This window comes from Equus caballus, chromosome 17 (genome assembly GCF_041296265.1).
Source record: "Equus caballus isolate H_3958 breed thoroughbred chromosome 17, TB-T2T, whole genome shotgun sequence".
Lineage (NCBI taxonomy): Eukaryota > Metazoa > Chordata > Mammalia > Perissodactyla > Equidae > Equus > Equus caballus.
This window is the reverse complement of record NC_091700.1, coordinates 44,767,159-44,786,512: the sequence shown is the minus strand read 5'-3', so window position 1 is coordinate 44,786,512 and position 19,354 is coordinate 44,767,159. Positions and strand designations below refer to the sequence as shown.

Sequence of the window (19,354 nt, the reverse complement as noted above, 5' to 3'; positions counted from 1 at the left end):
GCTAACTCATTGGCTCCTTAAGTGGTATTTTGCAAGGATTATCTCATTTGAGGAATTTCAGTATTTTAGGAATATGTGCATTACCTCATAGCAATGGCAGCCCTTGTTTTAATAAAAAAAGGTTTCGTATAGTCTTTGGGGGAATTGTGGTTATTGTTTTTAAATCTTACTATTTTCTATTCACTCTGTCCAGGTAAATATAACAGGTGAGGTGAGTCTATCTCCTACGTAAGTTGTGGTGTGAAATGGAGCCCCTCGAACTGTCTGGAAACACCTTCCCCCACCATACCGAATTGAGAGCACTTCCGATGCTCTCCCTTGCAGACCATTTAATGAGCTGGAAGTTCCTGAAGGCACACACCAGCTCAAAGATGGCAGGTGGCACTGAGTATCAATTAAGCTGAGCTACGATGACATTCCCCTGCAGTCTAAGGAGAAAGGAAATCTTGATTTCACCCATCATGACAGTCCAGGTGGCTGAGCCAAAGACAATATTAAATGAGCTAATGCACTGGCTTCTGGTCAAAGTGGAAACCCATGACCTTTTTTTCTCATGAGGAAGACAGAACGGCAGCTTTAGACTAAGCCAAAGCAAGCGTGCGCACAGACAGGAATGAGGGAAGTCCCCAACTAAAGTTACCTTCATCAGCCGAAGCTGTCAGGTGGGAAGGCTTGAAAAAAGCATTGTCAGCCTCAGCATTGTCAGGACAGGGGGAAGTGGCCGAAATCTTGGAGCTTGTGAACAGAGGCATCTGAGGAGAGCGTCCTGGGAGCACTGCCCGCTCTTCCGTGGAGGTACAAGAGAAGTCACTGCTCTTTTCACCTGAGCCCCGGGCCAAGGAGCTGCCCATGGAGTCCGCGGCATCCTCCGAAAATGATGTCTCCATCATGGATTCCCCAGGGGACAACGGTGAAGGGCCCAAGGCAGAGGCAGTATCCCCCAGAAAGTGGCTCCCACTGTTCCCCACTGTTGGCACCTGGAGGGACAAATCCTGCAGCTGCTGCTGCACACACTGGGGGTTGACCCAGGCAGCTTTGGGCCTCGTGAACCTCACGTCTGATTGGCAAGGCGGGTGGTCATTGTCCAGGAGGCTGGGCGAACCATCAGCATCGACAAAGTCATCACTGACCCCTTGCCAGCGGTCCACAGGAGAATCCTGCTGGCCCCTAGACTGTGACACCATCTTTTCACGCTCAGGGCTGGTGTAAATTCTGTTGTATGACTGGATTAGGGCCTTGAACTCACCGCGTGGCCAGCTGGAGGGCTGCAGAGCTTATCTGCAATAAGCAAGAATCATTCTAGATAAATAAGGGCTCAAGCACATTTTTAACTCCAAATTCTTTTGAGGAGCAACAAACAAAAAAATTATATAGTTTGTACTTTGCCCTACACAACACAGTAAATTCCACTTGGATTTACAACAAATAAATAAATCAGCCATAAAACTAGCAGCAAAAATAGGGGCATGACATGAGGAGAGGAAAGGGTTTTCAAAGCATAAAAATAATTGAAGATTATTTTTACATAAGGATAAAATCATATAAGGATGCTGCTGATAAAACAAATAAAAATGTAAGACATCCATGCATTATTCCAATGAGATTAAATGTCAAACCCCAAATGGGAATACTATCTGGATGTAAAGACACATTTTCATAATTTATTATTTTTATTTAGTTTGTGTTTGTATTTCAACAAAGAAGACAGGTGGCAAGAGAAATGAGGACAACCAATAGCACTAAAAACTTTGTTTTGTATAACATATTAGCTTATCATACTGATTTATATTATAGTAGCAGTATAAATTAATGATTAGCTTATAACATCTAAGGGACACACTGTGAATCTAAATCTATCTTTAAAATGGTGCGCTCACTTTAAGCTCAGTTTTTAGCTTTAGTATATAAGGCCGTGATTAAAATTTTGAGAGCCACACAAATCAGAAGCACTCTGGTCACTGTAATTACAGGCCCCACACGTGTTTCTTTCCACTGTTCTCCCACTGTCCTTCATGCTGTGAAGCTCAAAGCAACCTTCAACAGCAAAAGCAAGGGCAGTAGGGGGAAGGCCTAGAGACAGAAGCAGTCTGCTTAGGTGTGTTTAGCCTTAAGGAAAGGCGGAGTATGCTCCTCCCCAGAAGTGAGTTTGAGATTTTGGAGTCAGTTCCAGGGCTTAAAACACTACCATTGTAAGTGTAGACGGCTCCCACATTCCCAAGCACTCTCTATTCTTGACCTCCCACTGAACTCCGGGCTAGCACATCTTACTGCCTATTTCACATGTGTCCGTGGGGTACAGCAACCTGATACATTCAAAACAGATGCTCATTCCCCCACACCTGCTCCTCCCTGGTTTTCCCCATCTCCGGAACACACCTCCCAGTTGCTGAAGCCCAAAATCTAGGAGTCATCCCTGATCCTATCTTTCCCAAGCTCTCCCTCTTTAACCCATCAGCAAGTCGATACCTATAGCTACCACCCTCGTCTAAGTCACCATCTTCTCCCATCTGGACCTCCTGCCATCTTCCCAATGGTCTCCCTGCTTCCACTCTTGCATATTTAAAATCAAGAGTTATTCAGGGAGATCTTTTATAAACCTGAATCAGATGGCATTCCCCTAATCAACACCCCCACCATAGCTTCTCACCAAATCTGGAATAAAATCCAAAATCGTTACCTTGTCCTTAAGGTATGACATGATCCTGTCCTGCACACCTCTCTCTCTTATCTTCGTCCACCCTCCGTAAGTCCTGAGCACGCGGCAAGCTCTGGAGTCCGACAAGCTCTTGCCCGCCCTAACGGCGCTGTTCTAATCCCTCTGCCTAAAACGCTCTTCCCCCAAATGATCTTGACTCTGACTTGTTCCTGTCTGGTTGCATGCCCTGGTTTATGAATTACTTCCTCAAAGAAGTCTTTCTTAAGTATCTTTCTTGAAGTAGTTCCCCGGTTACTCCTGGTCACATCACATTGCTTAATTTTCATCATAGTAGTTCTCACTTCCTGACATTCTTTTGCTCCTTACTGTCACTCCTCCCCAACCCTCCATCCCCCCACCCACAAACTCTAAGAGAGCAGGGGCCTTGTCAGTTCTCTGCCAGGCCACAGAGTTGCATATGGGGTTCAATAAAAGTTACGGAATGAATGGACAAATCCAAGCAAGTGGAAATAAAGCCAGGAGCTAGAGAAAAGACTTCTCTAGTAGAGACAACTGCTCTGTTACTGTGGCATAATTATGCATACAGGGATACAAGCGAATCCATGGTTCCTAAAAACATGAAATTTTTCTCACTTGACACTTACAAATAGACCGAAAGAGGGTACATGTGAAAATTGTACTAACAATCCTTGTTTTCTTGATTTGGGGGCCTTCCATTCTAGGTCATAGCTTTTGGAGTGATGTAGAGATATATATATAGGCATCCTGAAAACAGTGCACAGCCTCCAAGGCCCCAGTGACAAAACGCCCCAGGATATGGTGATAAGTGCCAGACTCATTACCCCGAAGTGCTTCATCTTCCTTCTCCTGACCTCAAATCCCACCTTGTGCCCCAATTTCTCTTTGTCACACATCTTTTCCTCTCCAATAAGTTTAGGTGCTATAATTACAAAAGGAAACCAGGACTATGGTTTTATAAAATGTCCAAAACACAGAGGCCTAGAGTAAAAAATGAAGCACTTCCATTGCACCAAGCCCCACCAATCCTACTTCATTCCAAGAAATAACATTGCTAATCATTTGATTCCTTCTAGATCTTTTTCTATGAGTTAACACACATACATCAGATCAGAGATATGCTTTGTTTTCTTTTTTATACACACACACATGGGATCATACTGGACATATTCTATAACGTCCCTTCTTTTTCTATTAACGATATGTCTTGAGGTTTTCTATCATTCTTCTTAACTATCTTACCACTTTCTGGAGTGTAAATGTATCATAATTTATTTAGCCAGACTCTTACTGATGGAAACATTTTCAGTTTCTCACTATTATAAAATATACAGCAATGAACATCTTTGTTTATATTGCTTTTTGTTGACTTTCTTTTACTAGATCTTTTCTCTTTCTAGTTCCAATTTTACCTCTGAGTCCATAGCTCAGGATAATCTCACTATTTCCAAGAGAATGACATTATGTAAGACACGTGTTACGTTCAATTCTCTACACGTCATATCTGTTTTTATGTGTGGGAGATGATACAGATGTGAAATCACATGAAAAATACACAGCCTCAAACAAATAGTAAGTAATAGTGATCCCTTTGTTTTTAACAAACAGATTAAAGTCAATAGTTCAAAGAGAATGACGTTACTTATGAGCCTCCCACATAAGGAATTGACTTAACCGCATTGAACAAAAATAGACTTCCTTATAAAAAGTAACTTTTAGAAGCAGGTGCTTGCTCCACTCCTTCTAAAAGGGTGTTCTTGCTTCACATGAATAACCAGCAGGTGCTGGCTTTGCCAGGTTATAAAATGGGAAGATTTTAGAGCTGGAATAGGCCCACAGAGATTCAAAGCCATGTCTAAGGGCACAGTTGGATAGTGGCAGAGAGAGGATGATAAGCCAGGTTGGACACTCATTAAGGAGCATGAGTTTCTCTGAGAGGCAGATTGACACAGAGGAGTGCGCAATGACTGGAAACAAAGTCCAGGCCCTAGGGATAGGAGGTCAACATCTCCATGTCTTGATCTTTGGGGCAACAGATAATTCATGAGATATCATCATACGGTTGCTGGTTGTGTTGCTTGTTGCCACATCACTTGTAGTCTGTTAGTCAATGAAACAAATGTTTATTGAGCATCTACTAGAAGACTGGCATTGTTTTTGTTTTGGTAGCACTGGAGCAGCCGTAGTGACTAAAATCAGTGTCCTGCCCTTCGGTAGCTTACATTTTGGTGGACGGGAGATAGTGACTAAACACCCACATTCATATATTTCAGGAACTAATAGCCCGTGGGTAATATGGGTCTAAGCAATACTTGGCATCTTCCCAAAGTGCATCCCGTTGTCATTAATGGGGTCCTTTCAATCAAAGACCTTTGGGCACTGAGATAAAATCCATCCAAAACATTCTAAAGGAAGAAAAATCAAGTTGCAAAGCTTACCATCATTTCTATTGAGGGTAAGCATAGGCCAGGTCGCTAGGCAACTTGTATGCAGCAGCCAAGGCCCTGGACAAAGGAGAATCCAGAACTCCCTCTGCCAAGGTATTCTGGATGGGTCTCTTCCCATCAGAGTCAGTGGTCTCGTCAAGAATAACTGCATCACTAGGGCCACCGCAGAGCCACAGCATCAGTCACAAAGACGCAACCTCTGCAGGAGGAGTAAATGATTCAGTTGGGCCTGAGCCACCAAGATCTCTATAGTCACCTGGCAAAAGTCTTTCAGACCATAAGCAGCCGGCACTCTGATGGCAGACAAGCAGCTTTAGCTCCTAATACCCCTAACAATCTTAAAGTTCTTCCATGGATAGACACCAGCATGTCGGATTTAGGATTCAGGATTTTCTCTGCCCCCATATTAACTGCTAACTGAATACATAATTGGAAGCATCAGAGTAACATCTCAACCTAAATGTTACCTTCTCAGGGAGGCCTCCTGGGTCACCCTATAAATAATGGCAACTGCCCCTCCCCAATACTTCCTCTCCCCCTTCCAAACTCTATTTTTCTCCTTACTCCTTAGCACTAATCCTCATTTTTTATATTATTAGTGCCATCGAGTTGATTCCAACTCCTAGTGACACTGTGTCCAGCAAAGCAGGACCCTGCCTGGTCTTTTTGCACCATCCTCTCCCCTTCCAGCGCTATATTAGACAATGCTCCACTGCTATTCATAGGGCTGTCATGGCCAACTTTTTTGGCAGTGGGTGGCCAGCTCTTTTTTCCTCTTCCTAGTCTGTGTTAGTCTGGAATCTCTGCTGAAACCTGTCCACCCGAGGTGACCCTGCTGGTATCTGAAATATCAGTGGCATAGCTTTCAGCATCACGGCAAAATGCAGCCACCACAATATGACAACCGACAGACATGTGGTGTGGTTCTCTGACCAGGAAACCAAAAAACTCTAGGCCCTGGTGGTGAGAGGGCCAAATCTTAACCACTAGACCACCAGGGCTGGCTAAAATCCTCATTTTATTTAACCTCAATGAACAACACCCACTAGAATGTAAAATCTATGAGGACAATTTTTTAAAAAATTTATTCTGGACAGTGCTCTGTCCCTCAGAACCTAGAACAGGGGCACATAGTAGGTGCTCAATAAATATATTCTTTAAGTGTATGAATGAAAGATTGAACAGCAAATGAACAGGACCTAAGCATAGTTACATTGGTTATTTCTGTTGCCCAAGAAAGGAAGTCAAGAACAGGTGTCATCCTTTGGAAGATATTGGAGATCACAACCTAAAATGTCTGCCAACCATTTTCTTAGAATAAAGGATGTCAGAGAATAGAAATCGCACACAAAAGTTGAGGGTGAAAGGTAAAATTCATTATTATCAATTTTACCGTGTCTTATTGAGCATGCCACTATCAACAAATGCAAGCGAACCTCAAAGTCACTCGATCTGTAAGCATAGGATGTGAGCTGTTTGGTTAACACAGTTCCCCAGAACCTCTTCCCATCTTTCTGTATCTACTTCTCTTCACGCTTTGACTTTAAACAAAGGCTCACATCCCCAAGGATGTTGACAGACTGAAACTATCACATATCAAACAGAAACCATTAAGATGCCCAATAATGCAACTCCACAGCCTCCACAACTGTGGCGAGAAATCAGAGTAAACCGGAATTTTCACACAGTTGCACCTACTCCACAGCATGTGCTGAACACTGTGTTCTAACACTAAAAGCACCAGGAAGGAAACAGGGCCATATTGCAATGGTGGCTGGTGGCAGCACCTGGACTCCGGTCTGACCAACTTAACCTCTGGCAATGACCTGATCTGCTGTCAGAAGACACAGAGGAAGAACAGAAAGCAATTAAGAGTAACAGGTAGGGTGGGGTGAGAAGGGGAAGACCCACTGATGACAAAGATCAAGGAACCTCAGATATTTTGCCTAAGAAAACTGCAGAATTGCCCAAGACACACAAATGACTCACTTCCTATGGTCACGGTGTGTGTCATACTTAGCACTCTTATTCTACACAATGAGAACTCGAAATATTTCAGGTGTCATTATGCCAATTTGGGAACTGAACTGGAGACCATTAGGGACTTGCCCAAAGTCTCACCATTAGTAATTAGCGAATGTAGAACAAAAACAAAAGCCTGCCACCTGATCCAAAGCTCCTTCCACTGGTATTTCCATGTCTCATTTGGGCTGAAATTAGCAGGATATTTTCAATGTCATTAGCAAAGTAATTTTGAAATGTTTCCCATCAGATTTGTCACAAAACATAGGATTAAGAATCACACTGCCATACTTGATTCCATGTCTTTAGAACAGTTGTTCCCCAAATTTTATGATTTCATCTTCCTATTTGTAAAAAAAAAAAAATCTTTGCACATACATCTCCAATGTAGGACTACTTATTTATAAATCTTACAGATATATAACTATTTCAAAACATTATGTAATTACAAAGCATACATGAAAACAGCATTTTGTTCCTGTTTTCCAGTGAATCGGCTTGTACCCTAAAGATACATACCCTTCACTTTGGGGACCACTGCTCAAGCAATGCTCTACTTAAAACCTTATACATAAAAAACAATAACAAAAAAAGACTTCTACATGAATATAATTAGATAACTCAATAAGACTTAGAAAAAAATATCCTCACAAAAATTTACCCAAAGTAAGGGTAGGTACCTGCACTTGAAAGGTGGCTAGATTCCCATGTCTGGGCAAAATAAAAGGGGAGCTATATTAGAAAACAGATTGGCAGTTCCTCAAATGGTTAAACACACAGTTACCATTTGACCTAGCAATTCCACTCCCGGGTATACACCCAAGATAAATGAAAGCACATATTCACACAAAAATTGTACACAAATGCTAATGACAGCATTATTCACCATTGGAAACCACCTAAATGTCCATCAACTGACGAATGGGAGAGCAAACTGTGCCGCAGCCATACAACGCAATATAATTCAGCCATAATAAGAAATGAAGTGCTAATTCATGCTACAACATGGATGAGCCCTGAAAACATTATACTGAGTGAAAGAGGCCAATCACAAAAGATATTTCATATTTTTTTATATATATAGTTTTTATGAAATGTCCAGAATAGGTAAATCCATAGAGACAGGAAGTAGATTAGTGGTTGCTAGGCAGGGAAGGGGGAAGGATGGAAAGATAGGAGGTGATAGTTAAAGAGTACAGGGTTACATTTTTGAGGTTCTAAATGTTCTAAAATCAACAGTGGTAATGACGGCACATATCTGTGAATAGACTAAACCCACTCAACTGGACATTTTAAATGGGTTAACTGTATGTTATCTCAATCTCAATAATGCTGCCAAAAAAATGAAATGGGAAGAAGTACTCATCTCCCTTCAAAAAGGTCCAGGGAGACTAGAGAGTGCTGGTATTTCACGGGCTACAGGGGTCAAAGGTGCACAAGCTGTAAGTCAGGCTGTGAACAAAGGCACTGAAAGTTAAAAGGGGAACTAGAAAGCAGATAAAGGGAATACTGAATAAATGTGCCTAAAGTAGGTATGGAGAAGACAGAGGAAGTAGAAGTGAAAATGTCACAATAGAACCATTTTGAAACAGAAAACAAGGGCTGGTAAAGACAACATCGTCAACATGATGGCTACCTGTAATTGGGCACCGACTGCCAGAGCCTTCACTGGGGCTTCAGGCGTTCATCCTTGTCTCTAAACCAGCACTGAAGGGAGGTTCTGCTGGTCCCAATTTATAGATGGGAAACAAAGTCGAAGAGCTTCCTTATTGTGGTTATGTTTGGTTAAGTGCCCAGCTTTTAGAAATATATAGGGAGAAGTGTAAGTGAACATAAGTGAGGCCATCTTGTCACGCTAAATTACCCTTCCCTAGTTAAAACCCTTCTAGCATGTAATCATTATGACTCACTACACGCTTTCATGATTTTATGGCCCCGATCCTGTGCACATACCCCTGCTGAGGTACTCTGATAGTTTTGTTCTTAACAATCTTAACAAATACTCCTAAGAAACAAGAAGGCCTCCAGGAAAAGGGAACACCTGTAGAATATTCATCGTCACCGACGGAAGAGAAGAACAAGGAAGGACCCTGGAGTCCACCATCCCCGAAGACTGACATTTCTAAACCCCCTCCTTACTGCCCATGTTCCCTATATAACTGCCTCAAGATTCTGTAATTCTTTAAGATGGTTTTTTGAGACTAGTCTGCCATCTTCCAATTATGCCGGCTAAGTGAATAAAAGCTTCCTTTCTTGATTCTTAACTTGTTGTGATTAATTGGCTCAGATCTCAGCCAACAGACCAAGCCAATTGCTCAGTAACAGAAGTATCAGGAAATGGTTGAAAGAATTTCTTGAATTTGCTTTAAAATAATACAGTGGGAAGTGCCAATGGGGGATATGGATGAAACACTATTGGCCATGTTGATAACTGTTGAAAGTGGGAGAAGGGTACATGTACTATTCTACTTTTTATTTTTGTGGTTTTTGGGGGGTTTTTTTGAGGAAGGTTAGCCCTGAGCTAACATCTGCCACCAATCCTCCTCTTTTTTTTTGCTGAGGGAGACTGAGCTAACTGAGCTAACATCTGTGTCCATCTTCCTCTATATGTGGGACACCTACCACAGCATGGCTTGACAAGCGGTGCCATGTCCGCACCCAGGATCCGAACCAGAGAACCCTGGGTCGCTGAAGTGGAACGTGGGAACTGAACTGCTGTGCCACTGGGCCCGCCCCCTGTTCCACTTTAAAGTTTGAAATTTTCCATAAGAAAATTCCCTAAGTAAAAGTATTTTTTTAAAAAGCCCCTTCAACATTTGCTATATCTGTCCATGTGTCCCAAAGTTACCTCTCTGACCTCCCCATCTATTGCCTCTGCACCCCTGCACCCACCACACTCCTCTACTCCCCCATCTTTATTCAAGTTTACCCTCAGATTGAGACTCTTCTCATCACTCTTTTAAAAACTGCATCCCTACGGGTACACACTGTCCTCATTTACTGTCCTATTTTCTCCATAGCACTCTCTTCTGATATCCTACTCATCATCATCAGTTCATAACTAACACTTATATGGCATTTACTATGTGCCTGGAGCTGTTCTAAATTTTCTACACACGCACACACACATACACACACACACACACTTGATTCTCCTAAAAACCTGTGAGTTAGATATAACAACACTATCTTCATTTTACAGATAAGAAACTGAAGCACAGTTAGTAGAAGGAGCCAGTTTCACACCCAAGCAGGCTTTGCTCCTGGGTCCACATTCTCACCCACAACAGCACAGGGGTAAAGGGAAGACCTTTAAGTCTCATGGATCCAAACTCCTCTCCAGAACATCAAAATTCACCAAGCCTGGAGTGGCTGCTGTGAACCTGGAAATGTCAGTGACATTGACATGCTTACCTCTCTTAGCCCAAATCCCCACAGCAAGCTAGGGTCTAAACTAAGAGTGAGCTATCAAAAAAAAGAGAAATCAGATTTTAAATAGGTCATAGGACAGTTCAAGCGATTTGACAATTCAGCCATATTGTTTAAAATATGCATATACAAAAGTTCAAGTCTCCTCACCTACCAGATTTCAGGTAGCCGTCCCAAAAGCTGTCTTCTACAATTTCCAACTAAAGAAAGAGGGAATAGGGAAGCACCTTACATATATTTTCAGGACTCAGTTGTTTTCTGACCCACTATAGCTTGTGGGAATAAAAGAACGTGAAGCTGGGTACCAGAGGGTTACTGTAAATGCTCCATAAGAACATGCTTATCTTTCAACCTCATTAATCTTGTTAATTTGCTGTTTTCTTCTTGACGAGGGTCAACTCAAGGGTCCCAAGGATTTAGGAGCTTGTTTTGCAGAAGGAAAAGAATGCCTTCAAAGAAGTTATGATCACCAGATAACCAGCCCTCAGCTATCACTGACACGCAGAAGTCTGGCTGCCCAAGGGCATATCTGGAGTGAAAAAAACACGGATTTCCCCCTTGTTTTTTCGAAGCTCTTCCTACCAAGCCCCTTAGTTCTATAAAATCCCATGCTTTATTCTCTTCCTAAGGTGGATTTGAGAGAACCTATCCTCCTGCCTTCTGTTTTGGCCAATTTGAATAAATCTTTCTCCATCTCAAGCACAGTGTCTTAGTCATTAGCTTATTGTGCATCTGGCACAGGAACTTGAGGTCAAGATGCTTGGTATCAAATGTAGAAGAGGATAAGGATAAGAAAAAAACAACTCCAGCTTCCAAGTTTCATCACCTGAAATCACCTAGAGAAAAATACCCACTGACAGGGGTGCTTTTCAATGTCACCTGCCAAAAACTTTCAGGTCTAATTTACATTTATCTTTTAATAAACATAAAGCTGAGGATCCAAGAACAGAACTAAAGTATCTTTTTAAAAAAACAATTTTCAAACATAATTGTTAGGCGAATCACATTAAATGTGTAGTTTACTTCAGCTCATTTACTGTCCTATTTTCTCCATAGCACTCTCTTCTGATATCCTACTCATCATCATCAGTTCATAACTAACACTTATATGGCATTTACTATGTGCCTGGAGCTGTTCTAAATTTTCTACACACGCACACACACACACACATACACACACACACACACTTGATTCTCCTAAAAACCTGTGAGTTAGATATAACAACACTATCTTCATTTTACAGATAAGAAACTGAAGCACAGTTAGTAGAAGGAGCCAGTTTCACACCCAAGCAGGCTTTGCTCCTGGGTCCCATTTGTCATTTCCCAGCCTACTGCTACAGATGACAAAAACTCTTCACTCTGAAACTTCCTTTCACATGCTGAGAAGTATTTCTCTTCCACGGTTCACAGTTCATGTACCAGCGAGAAATAAAGCACTCACTCAATATGGGATTATGATCACTATTTTGTGGGTGAGAAAACTGAGGCCCAGAAAAAGGAAGTGAAGACCACACAGTGACAAGCTCTGGGTCCGAACTCTGAAACCTCGATCCAGAGCCCTCCATCTCATCCTCCTGCCACTGTATGTGTGGGATAAAACACAGTGCGGAAGTTAAGAAAAAAACACCAGAGTCCCAATCAAACGCAATTTTTATGCCAATCTGAGAGATATCACTCACTTACTAGCTGTGTGAATGTGGGCAAGGCACTTAACCTCTCTGTTCAGTTTTTTTACAGATTGTTGTGAGAACTAAATGAATTGTAACATGCACATCTCAGTCTGCCACACAATATTCTATAAAAGTTAGCTATATTAACACCATCAGTGTTATTTTATAAAGACTTACAGTTCAGTACAAGACAGCACAGTTAAGGAGATCTAGTTTTATTTCCCAAACTCTTAACTGATTCATCTTTCAACTCCTTTTAATTAAAGTGGAAAAACCAATCAGAGGTCTTATTTGGTATCATGAAAAGATACAATATGGCATACTAACATGGCTCACGTTTATCATCTCCTGAAGACTGGACATGCTTATCTAAAAAGAACAGCTTAAATTTTAGCAGCAGCACAACCAACCATGTGAATCTCTCCTTTCCATATTAGAAATATGAACCTAAACTTAGTAACAAGGGAAACTATTCAAATTTGTCGATGCTATTATTTGTGCGCCTTCAGATGAGTGGGAGAAAACGTGTTAGCAAGCAAGATAGTCTTTCTTGAGCTCTTTGCTTATCTACCTGTAAAGACCACTCCGATGGGAATGTTTATTCTTGGATGTTTGTCCTTGGGTCTGACAGAATTCTCCCCGTGTCAGAAAACAAGAACTCCAACGTCAGAGAGGCAATGATGTTTTCGGAGTTAAACGGTGTCATGAAGAACAGTCTCATCAAGTCTATTCCCCCAGGGGCCACGACTCTCACTTTTCTTCAACTTCCGAGCACTTCCCCCGCTTTGCACAAGCCCTAAAGTAGCTGATGAAAAGAGCACAGTTCCTGCCCCTGAGGTCACATGGGGATGGGCAGTTTCCCGTGGTAGTGCAGTGAAGAGGAACCGCAGGGAGAGACTGAGAAACAGACACCTGGGCCACTGTGGACAGGTAATCAGGAAAATGCCAGCCTTCCTGCGAAGCTGCTGCCTTACCTCTGCTCCAGACACGGTTCTGTGGAAAGCCAGGAGGGAAGCGTGGGCAGCAAGATGGTGACACCTGATTCGGTAGAGAACACTGACAAGAGATTTTCACATAGGGAGGTATATGGAGTAGCTATTCTGGTTCAAAGCTGATTCGGCTTGAACTAAAGAAGCCTGACTTACAGCCTATCACACAAACACAGTACCTCTGCTTTAACCATTCAAGGAAAGAAGGCCCTCTTTTAAGATAAGAAGGCAAATTACCCCTCCTAGATCCCAGGATCGGTACCACCCTATAGGTAACGACTGTATTAGTTCTTCTAAAATAAATCCCCTTTCTAAGATGTCAGGATCATGTCGACCTGCTCATTTGAACAGAATACCTCTTTGAAACTTTCATGAATGTGTATTCAGAACATGTTTAATGTATGGTCTTTGTTCTAAAAAGGTGTAAAACTGTACCGAAACCCATGCTTCTCAGGAACCCTTTCTCCCTTAGTGGAAAGTGCCTTCCCAGGTCATGACCCTCAACCTGGCCCAAGTAAAACTCATCTTCTCTCTCTTATCTATAGAATGGTTATTGGTTGTTCTGCTCGGACAGCACACTTTACACTTTTCAAAACACCTCCACCCAGAGAGGTTGGGCAGGAGTTATCCTCCCACTTCACACGCAAGCAAACTGAAGTCCAAAGAAGTTTCTTGACTTGCCAAGACCTCACAGCTATTCGGCCTCAGGATAGAGTCTAAGAAACCCATGTATCCCAATCCCCAGTCCCCTACCGAAGCTTTCCCACTGCATCTTCAATTCAAACATCCTTCCAAATTCCACTGTAATAACACAGTAAGGACAGCTCTTGAATATACCCTTTCCTTTGTCTTAACCCTCATTTAGGGCTAAGTAACCCCTCTTCTGAAGGTTCTCCACATTCTCGACGCTGAAGGCATCAATTTCGCAGGCGCTCGGTGGCAAACCGCCTGGTCAGACGGGCGGGGTGGCGGGGACAGGCAGCAACCCGCTCTCCCGCTGCCTCCAGTGGACTTCACAGCGGCGCTCAGACCAAACACGGCGCCGCGCTTCACGCTCCAACCTAGCTCGATTAAGGAGCAAAGTTTGTTGGTTTAGATTTTGCCACCAGATAGCCACAGGTTTGGGTGTGTTAAAAGGGAGTCCTCCGGGGGCCTTCGCAGTCTGTGTGCGCGCTTTTGGGGAACCGAGAAAAGCCACTGAGTCCGGAACACAGCGCCTGGGACCACGCGAGGCGCTCACTGAGAGTGGCCCTGCATTCTCCATTGCAAGACAACTCCATAAAAATCCGCCACCGCTGCCAAGGAGCCCCTGCCTACATTCTCCAGGGGGCCATCGACACTGCCCTGACCTAGCCGGGACGCCCCCGGTCTCTGCTCCGCGCGAGCCCCTCTGGCGCCCTCCCCCGACCCGCTCTCCCGCTGCCTCCCTCTCCTCCCCGCTGCGTCCGGCTCCGCTCGCGCCCCCAGCCCCGCCCCGGCTCACCAGGCGGAGGGCAGCTGCGCCAGGTGAGCGCGGCTCCTGGCAGCGTGGCGAGGTCACCGCGCTCCCCAGCGGCCGAGGGAGGGAGGGAGGGAGGAGAGGGAAGCGGCGCCCGACGCCGCCAAGCCACCGCCCCCACCTCCCCCTGCCCCCATCCCTGGCTACTGCCGCAATCGGAGAAGCTCCGCAGGGAAGCGAGGAGCCGATCCAGGCTTGCTGCTCGCGGGGAGAGGCCGAGGACGCGAGCTGGAGGGAACTTAGGCCTCCCTCGCTCCCCGCGTCCCGCTACCGTGCCCCCTGCCCCCACTCCGCGGGGCCCTGGGCGACGCGAGCTGGGGAGAGCCGGGAGCAGCAGTGCGCCCCTCTCCCCATCCCCCCTCCCAAAATCAAGCCCTGTTCTCTCTGGGGGCCCGTATGGAACTGCGCTTTCAGGGGTCGAAATGAGATAACCGCAGACCTGGCGGACAAGAATTCCCAACCCTAAATGCTTCAAGCAGCGGTTTTTAGCATTCAGTACAATTACCTGAAATGAAGAATGATCCTCGCGAGTAACGTGAATTAAAGTCTGCACTGCGGTCAGCCAGCCCAGCGGGGACCTGCAATTTACCCGCGCGCGAGCAGCGTCTTTCAGACGTCAGCTGGCTGCTCCACAGGGACCCCAACTCCCAGGACTTCACTGTCAGCATTAGTCCAACCTAATCGTCTTGTCCTCTTGCAGCGAGGGTTTGGCATCCCACCACAGCTATGCCGCAGATAGCATCCAGATCGTGGCGGATGCTGGGGAGAAGCTGCCAACCAGTACAGAAGTTTTCCGAAATAGAAACCAAGGCCGTTAGGAGGGCCGAGCGCAAGACGCCCCTCTGCCCCTAGGGGGCTTCAGCACTCTCCAGCAGCGCCGCAGCCTCCCTTGGGGAAAAAATCTCCGAGCTGCCTGCACCGGTAACAACACGCTGGTGAAGCGGTCCTGGCTTTCTTAGAAGAGTCCTTTCAGCTCGGTAAAAATCAAATCCTATCGTACTCCCTTAGTCCCTTGGCTTCGTCTTTTGTCACTTCTAGGTTGTGGAATAACATCAGGCATATTTTGAGCTTTGCTTGTCCTGTGTCTCTCTGGAAAACCCCCATTCCCCGTCCCTGGCACAGCCTGGCGTGGAGTGGTTGGGGGCGGCGCCACGTAATCGCTGTGCTTCAGAGGAAGACTAGGTACCAATATCACAAAGTCAGGCGAATACTCGCTGTCAATCATCCGGCTTCCTCAGAGGGCAGCCTGATGGGAGTCTAGACTGGCTCAGACTTGAAAGCACCCTGGAAGTCTGGGGTTCTGTCTCAGGAATTCAGGTTGGCTGAAGGCAGACTGGGAAGGGCTTACATGAAGCTAAATTAAAAAGCAAAAGGTGTGAGGTGTGTGCTAACTTTTGTTGAGTCTCTGCTATGTGCCCACTACTTTCCTCATGAGTTTAAGCAATCCTATCAACATCTGTGGTATTGTAACCTCCCAAGGTCACACAGCTAGTAAGTGGCACAGTCAGGCTTTGAAGGCAGGTGTAGCTAACGCTAAGACCTTTGTCCAGCTTCCACCATGCCGCTAGCAAGACAGAAAAGAATAATGAAATTAAGGGGCCAAGCAAGAGCCTGTTTCAGGAATGTTTAAAAGAGAAGAGAAATCAGGAGGAAGCAGAAGAGAAAGATCTTAAAACAAGAGCATAGGTCATGCAACGTCAATCAATGCATCTGCTAGTCGACAAAGCAAACTGTACTAGGTGGTGGACTGGACATAGTCCAAGGCGAGAAAAGCATTCTTGTAGGGAGACTAGGCGATTTTGAACCAAGACTGTAAGATTTGGTCAGTTCCCTCTAAAGCCACTTTGAAATCATCTTTACTGACAGGTAAATAGGTAAATAGGCTGGCTTGTACGCTATTGTGTGGGGCACCCTAGAAATTTGAACATACACAGTCAACATCTAGTCACAGATAAAGGAGACCCACATGGATGAGTATATATAGAACAAAGAAAGTTCAAGGACAGATTTTTCAAATTAGGAAAACTCACTAGAAATGTATTTGTCTTCCCCATTCCCCAGCTCCCCACGCCCCCATCTACAAGTAGAATTTCCCAAGTGCTAAATGCTAAGGGATGGGCTTTTCAAGACTGCCTAATGGATTGGTCAATTCTGAGAAAGTCACTGATATTTACAAACCAAGTACCACACAGGAAAAGCAGAGGCTGATTTTGTTTTATTTTTCATGGGGAAGGTCATCTTCCAGGTCACAGTGCCCTGCAAGACCTGGGGCTCCAGGCTAGTAAGGGTATCAGAACAACGCACCGCTTCAGCTAGCCGGGCTCATGCCCAACACCCGTGGGTCACACACAAAGCTCCATTATGGCTGGGACTGCCTCACAGGAGATTAGAAACCTGGCAGCTGCCTGCCCCAACACAGCCAGGCTTCACAAGAAGCGATTTGTGCCATAAGCAGAGATGAGACCCTGTTTTTGAGCTCAGCTAGCAGAGTCAGCAAAGGGAAATCAGTCTGCACAAAACAGGAAGGAGCTGAGATGAGATGAATTGCATAACAAGCTGCGAGAAGGAGCCCAATGGCATCATTACCGCGCAGGTGCCCAGGGAGGGAGGGATGATATGGCATAGGAGGGGAGCCTAGACGTGCGTCAGGGAGCCAAAGAACCCGGGGAAGCTGCATTTGGCTTGTCCCCATTTCTTTTCCTCTTGTCTGTCTGTCTGAAACATCCATTATCCACAAAACAACAAATTTGTATGATTCCACTTACATGGAGTGCCTAGAATAGGTAAATTCATAGAGAGATAAAATAGAATGGAGGGGGGCTGGCCCTGTGGCCGAGTGGTTAAGTTCGCGCGCTCCGCTGCAGGCGGCCCAGTGTTTCGTTAGTTCGAATCCTGGGCGCGGACATGGCACTGCTCATCAAACCACGCTGAGGCAGCGTCCCACATGCCACAACTAGAAGAACCCACAACGAAGAATACACAACTATGTACCGGGGGGCTTTGGGGAGAAAAAAGGAAAAAATAAAATCTTTAAAAAAAAATAAAAATAAAAAATCACACTTTAGAAAAAAAAAAAAAAATAGAATGGAGGTTACCAGGGGCTGGGGGAGTGGAAATGAATTCTTGTTTTATGGGTAACGGAGTTTCTGTTTGGAATGATGAGAAAGTTCTGGAGATGGACACTGGTGATGGTTGCACATTATTGCAAACGTACTTAATGTCACTGAATTGTATACTCAAAATTAGTTAAATAGCAAATTTTGTGTTATGTATATTTTACCATAAAATATATATGGATATATTTTATATATGCACATTTTATGTGTATAAATATACAATATATGTACAAATATAATATATGTATATATACAGTATATGTGTAAATATATTTTAAATCTCTTATCATGATGTAATACTTCTTTGGAGTAAAAGCCCAAGTGAAACAAATATTCTAAGAGAGGGCCCCTGTCCTTGGAAATTCTTTTCTTGAATTTTAATAAATCTCGCCTTATTTTGCTTTTCTTGAGGGGTGCCAGAGCCAAGCTTTGGGGTTGTTGCACTCCCTTATTTAGAAGGAAGACTAGTCCTGCCATGTACTATTTGCTTCTGCTGGTGACAGGTGGCCTGGGGTTTGTGGGGGCGTATTCAGAGATGCCACGCCCTGAAAGAGGCTCTTTACCTTTAAGAGATATAGGACGTTGCAACAAAAGGATTGTGGACCCCAGTGAAAGTGCTGTTTGCTTCCAGCCATCCAAGAATACCAGACACAGCCCCACAGCTTCAGGCACACCCTGATCCCCAGGGTCAGCCTGTTCCTGTGGAGATGATGGGATGAGGGGCCTGTGCCCCAGGTGGGGCAGTTAATACGTGAACCTTGTCCTTAGTCCTCTTCTTCTCTATCTTCGTTACTTGGTTCCCACTTTTTCTCTTGAAGATACCCTAATTAGCTCGACTAGTAGAACCAGAAGCTGCACCTGTTCTGTGGTCTATTTTCGTGACAAAAAATGCGGTATGTATAAAAGTTTGGGGTCTCGCATGAATGCAGTGGTAAACAGTTATCTGCCGTTAGAACTAAAAATATTAAGTTGTTTATACTCTGTCTTGCCCACTAGAATGTGGATGCAGAGGACCTTACTCATTTCTGAATTTCTTCTTCCACAGCTCCCCTCCCCAGGACCTAGCCTGTACTTCACATGTTTTGGGTCTTGCACAAATTTCTTTGGCTGCTCACGTGGCTTATGTGGTGTGATCTGAATGTCATCCTATGAAAGAGGAAGACATTAAGCTAAGATGATCCCATGTTTGGGAACAGTTACCAAGTGCAAAGCTCCGTTTCTTAGTCTAGCATTGAAAGTGTTCTTTACTGTGAGCTCAACCTAATTTGCAGTCTCTTCTCTCCTGCCTCAGTGATCCCAAGATCCAAAATGGCCCACCAATTGCCCTGGGAATTTCCTTCATATTTTCCTACCTTTGTGCCTCCAGCCTTTGACCACATATATTTTTCACATCTGCTTCCCAGAGCTGACCTCATTCTTCAGAGTTTCGTGCCTGACATTTCATTAGTTTTTGTGGTAGCCTTTTGGTCCAGTTTAGACAATTCTCCAAGTCATATCCACATGGAC

General features: G+C 44.3%; 1 protein-coding gene across 5 annotated transcripts in view; it reads right to left on the bottom strand.

Moving 5' to 3' along the window:
* Positions 1–19,353, bottom strand: part of RUBCNL (rubicon like autophagy enhancer) — a 45,562-nt gene extending 26,209 nt beyond the window's left edge. The window contains exons 1-3 of one of the 5 annotated variants that reach the window (XM_070240314.1): positions 13,220–13,868; positions 12,817–13,050; positions 641–1,278 (exon numbers count right to left, since the gene is read on the bottom strand). In XM_070240314.1, the coding sequence (XP_070096415.1) occupies positions 641–1,184 (544 nt within the window). In that variant the 5' untranslated portion in view covers positions 1,185–1,278; positions 12,817–13,050; positions 13,220–13,868. Of the gene's footprint in view, positions 1–640; positions 1,279–2,677; positions 2,905–12,816; positions 13,051–13,219; positions 13,869–14,717; positions 15,068–15,237; positions 16,035–19,200 lie in introns of those variants that run through there. The other 4 variants (XM_070240315.1, XM_014732091.3, XM_070240313.1 and 1 more) reach the window with 4 other exon arrangements.
* Between the last annotated feature and the right edge of the window lies 1 nt (position 19,354).